The 3,548-nt window shown below is 39.8% G+C and overlaps 1 protein-coding gene across 1 annotated transcript; it reads right to left on the bottom strand.

Moving 5' to 3' along the window:
• Nucleotides 1-1,315: 1,315 nt before the first annotated feature.
• Nucleotides 1,316-2,314, bottom strand: LOC103212422 (olfactory receptor 7E24-like). Its single transcript, XM_007958400.2, has one exon. It carries the CDS (start codon nt 2,243-2,245, stop codon nt 1,316-1,318), a length of 930 nt encoding a protein of 309 aa, XP_007956591.1. The 5' UTR covers nt 2,246-2,314.
• Nucleotides 2,315-3,548: the final 1,234 nt, after the last annotated feature.

Below are 3,548 nucleotides of genomic sequence, written 5' to 3' on the forward strand. Positions count from 1 at the left end.
AGCCCACATCTGTAATAAGAGGATTGAATGTTGCTAAAATGTATCCAGGTTTCAGCAGAGATTCTACATGGACTAGTAAGGAAGACAGGTGATCTACTTTCAAAAAACAGTAAAGGAAAACCCTATGGACCACTATAAGTTGATTTAAAATGATCAAAGTGATGATGCAAGACCAGGCAGCATTTTCTTCTGTTATACCTAGAGTCACCATATGACAGGGAGCCAACTAATGAGTAACTAACAACAAAATGAAGTAGAGGAAGAAGATACAAGAAGAAATATCATCAAAGATACTTGGAAAAATCACTTGCCTGTCCTTAGAGTTGTTGTTAGGTGCCACTGAGTCAACTCTGACTCATAACGACTCTATGTACAACAGAATGAAACACTCCCTGCTCAAGAACCATCCTCACAACACTTGCTATAAATTAAGCCCAAGTAAGTTCTTTCATATATTTCCCTTTTGAGCTCTGATTACTTTGAAGTCTTTACATCTCTTCAGAACAAGTGGAAGATCCACAACAAACTGGTTAACTCTGAAGGAAAACTCTAAAATGCTTTATTGTTCTCAACTTGGCTGCACTTAATACCACTTGCGGTGCTCTGGTAGCATAGTGCCTAAGGAACTTGACTGCTAACCAGAAGGCTAGCAGTTCAAACCCACCAGCCACTCCTTGGTAGGAAGGTTGAGGAATCTACTTCCGTAGTGATACTACCTTGGAAACTGAAGGAGGGGTGGCTGTGAGTCACGTCTGACTCCATGGCACATAACAATAACAACAAAGAGGTGTTTTAAACATCTTATGTTCAATCCACCTACCATTCCTCACAGATCAGAATCCATAGTGATGGAACAAATATACCCATCCTTTCAGCTTCCCAGATGATTCAAATATGAAGTCAAGGTTCAAGATCATGGGTTCTCACACATTATCTGCATATATAGTTCTATTAGATACAAAATAGTTTGGGTTATAGATATGAATTATGACAAAGGATGAAGATTCTAAGTACATAAAAACAGAGCTGCATAATTTTACCAGGAAACTTGGACCATAGGGGAGAAGCTACAGGAGGCCACATAGCTATAATGGGATGGTCATGTAGACTGACATATTGCACAATACTCCTAAAACCCCAATAAACATGTATCAAAGGAACCATTGCTCACAGATGAAAACTCAAAATGCAAATCTATGAAAGCTCTAAAAATTATGCAATAGAAAAGGCAAGATTTCTGCTTGCAGATGTTCAGATTTTCCATCTTCCTCAACTCACACATATCAACAACAAAACAATGGAACCAATTTTGAGGTCAGAATATTCTGCTGAAGAGCTTCTGCAGGGCTCTCTTGATGTCCCTGTTCCTCAGGCTGTAAATGAAGGGGTTCAGCATGGGGGTGACCACAGTGTACATCACTGAGGCCACAGCACCTTTTCTGGCAGAAGATGAGACAGCTGAACTGAAGTACACTCCAAGGCCTGTTCCATAAAATAAACAAACAACTGACAGGTGAGAGCCACAGGTGGAAAAGGCTTTATATTTCCCACTTGAAAATGAGACTTTCAGAATGGAGGAAATAATTCGAGTGTAAGAGAAAAGGATCACCAAGCCTGGAACACCACCAAAGACAGCACCAATGCAATATATTAGTATGGCATTAGTGGAGGTGTCAGAACACGCAAGGTTAAAGAGTTGAGAAGGGTCGCAGAAGAAACTAGGGACTTCCACATCTGTGCAGAAAGTAAGTTGTGACACCATTGAAACGTGCAGCTGAGACTCCAAAAGGCCTATGAAAAAAGATACTAAAACTACCAAACCACAGAGGCGGGGGTTCATGATGACTGTGTAGTGCAAGGGGTCACAGATGGCCACAAGCCGGTCATAAGCCATTGCAGTGAGTAATAGATTGTCCAGACATCCAAAGAGATAAAAAAAAGACAATTGCGTTAAGCAGTCCACATAAGAGATGGCTTTTCTCTGCGACTGGATGTTCACTAGCATCTTTGGGACTGTGGTGGAGATGAAACCAATGTCAGCCAATGACAGATTGGAGAGGAAGAAGTACATGGGGGTGTGCAGGTGGGAGTCAGAGCTGGTGGCTAGGATAATGAGCAAGTTACCAGCCACAGTGATCAGGTACATGGACAGGAACAGACCAAAGAGGACGGGCTGCTCTTCTGGATCCTCAGAAAGGCCCAGGAGAAGGAATTCTGAGACACCTGTTAGATTCTGTAGCTCCATGGACCTGAGACAGCTTTTTGGGGAAAAAAAAAAAAAAAAAGATGATTGGTAAATAAAACAAGTAAAGAGACACCCAGTACAGTGTCTATATTTTGAATTCAAGAAACTCACAAGTAAAGCATGGAAATTCACAAGTGTTCATGCTTGAGCACCTCCAGCATTATTACTGGGTTTTAGCATATCAAACCACTTTACTTCTCAGAACTCTTCCCTCATTGTTTTTGTCGTGTTCACCTGTTCCTGTACACACTCACTTTAGAAACATGGCCCAAATAATGTTAGAGTGGCAAGGACATTTTAACAAATCTCTAGAAGGGACTATATATAAGCACTGTCTGATGGAAACAAATGCAATAAGACCTATTCTTCCTTTAAAAAAAAAATCAGTTAAAGAACACTAAGAAACAATCCAGGACCTCTGGTAGCATAATGCCGAAAGCACTCACCTGTTAACCAGAAGGCTGGCAGTTCAAACCCACCAGCCACTCCTCAGAAGGAAGGCTGGGCAATCTACTTCCGTAATGATACTTCCTCGGAAACCCAAGGAGGGGTTGCTATGAGTCGGGTACGACTCGACAGCACATAACAACAGCAACAACAACAAGAAGAAACAATCCTAGAGTGAGCAAACAATTAGCACACTTTGCTGCTAAACAAAATGTTAGAGCCCATCCAGGGACATCTTCAGAAAATTAATTATTGAAAACCCCATGGTGCAAAGTTCTGCTCTAACACACACTCTGTCACCATGAGTCAGAATCTACTCAACTAAAATTGGTACTTTTTCAGAAGCACTCATATGTACTTTAGTTTTGTTAAAGCACACTGCCATAAAGTCTCTTGATTTGGAATATTTATAAAACAACCAAAAAGGGACAGACCACATTTAAAAAGTAAAAAAACATGGTTGTCATCAAGTTGGTTCCCAGTTATAAGGAACCTATGTGTTACAGAATAGAATTTTTCCATAGGGTTTTCTTGGCATTAGTCTTTAGAAAAGTAGATCAATAGGTCGTTATTTCATACCACTGAAATGTGGGTTTGAATCACCATATCTTCAGGTTAGTATTTGAGCTCAAACCATTTGCATCACCCAATGAACATATTAGCTGGATTCTAAATTACAATAACATGTTCATAATCAGAAAATGTGTCTATATGTCAATTATTTTTACATGTTTTCAACATTCTTTGTATTTCTAAGACCCATTTATATGGAGATCCAGGACCATTTGAATATGTGAGTTTCTATTAAAAATATGTATTCTCTCCTTTGGTTTTAATGCACACCAGATTTTGATAA

This window comes from Orycteropus afer, unplaced genomic scaffold (genome assembly GCF_000298275.1).
Source record: "Orycteropus afer afer isolate SDZICR_OR568_19922 unplaced genomic scaffold, OryAfe1.0 scaffold00960, whole genome shotgun sequence".
Lineage (NCBI taxonomy): Eukaryota > Metazoa > Chordata > Mammalia > Tubulidentata > Orycteropodidae > Orycteropus > Orycteropus afer.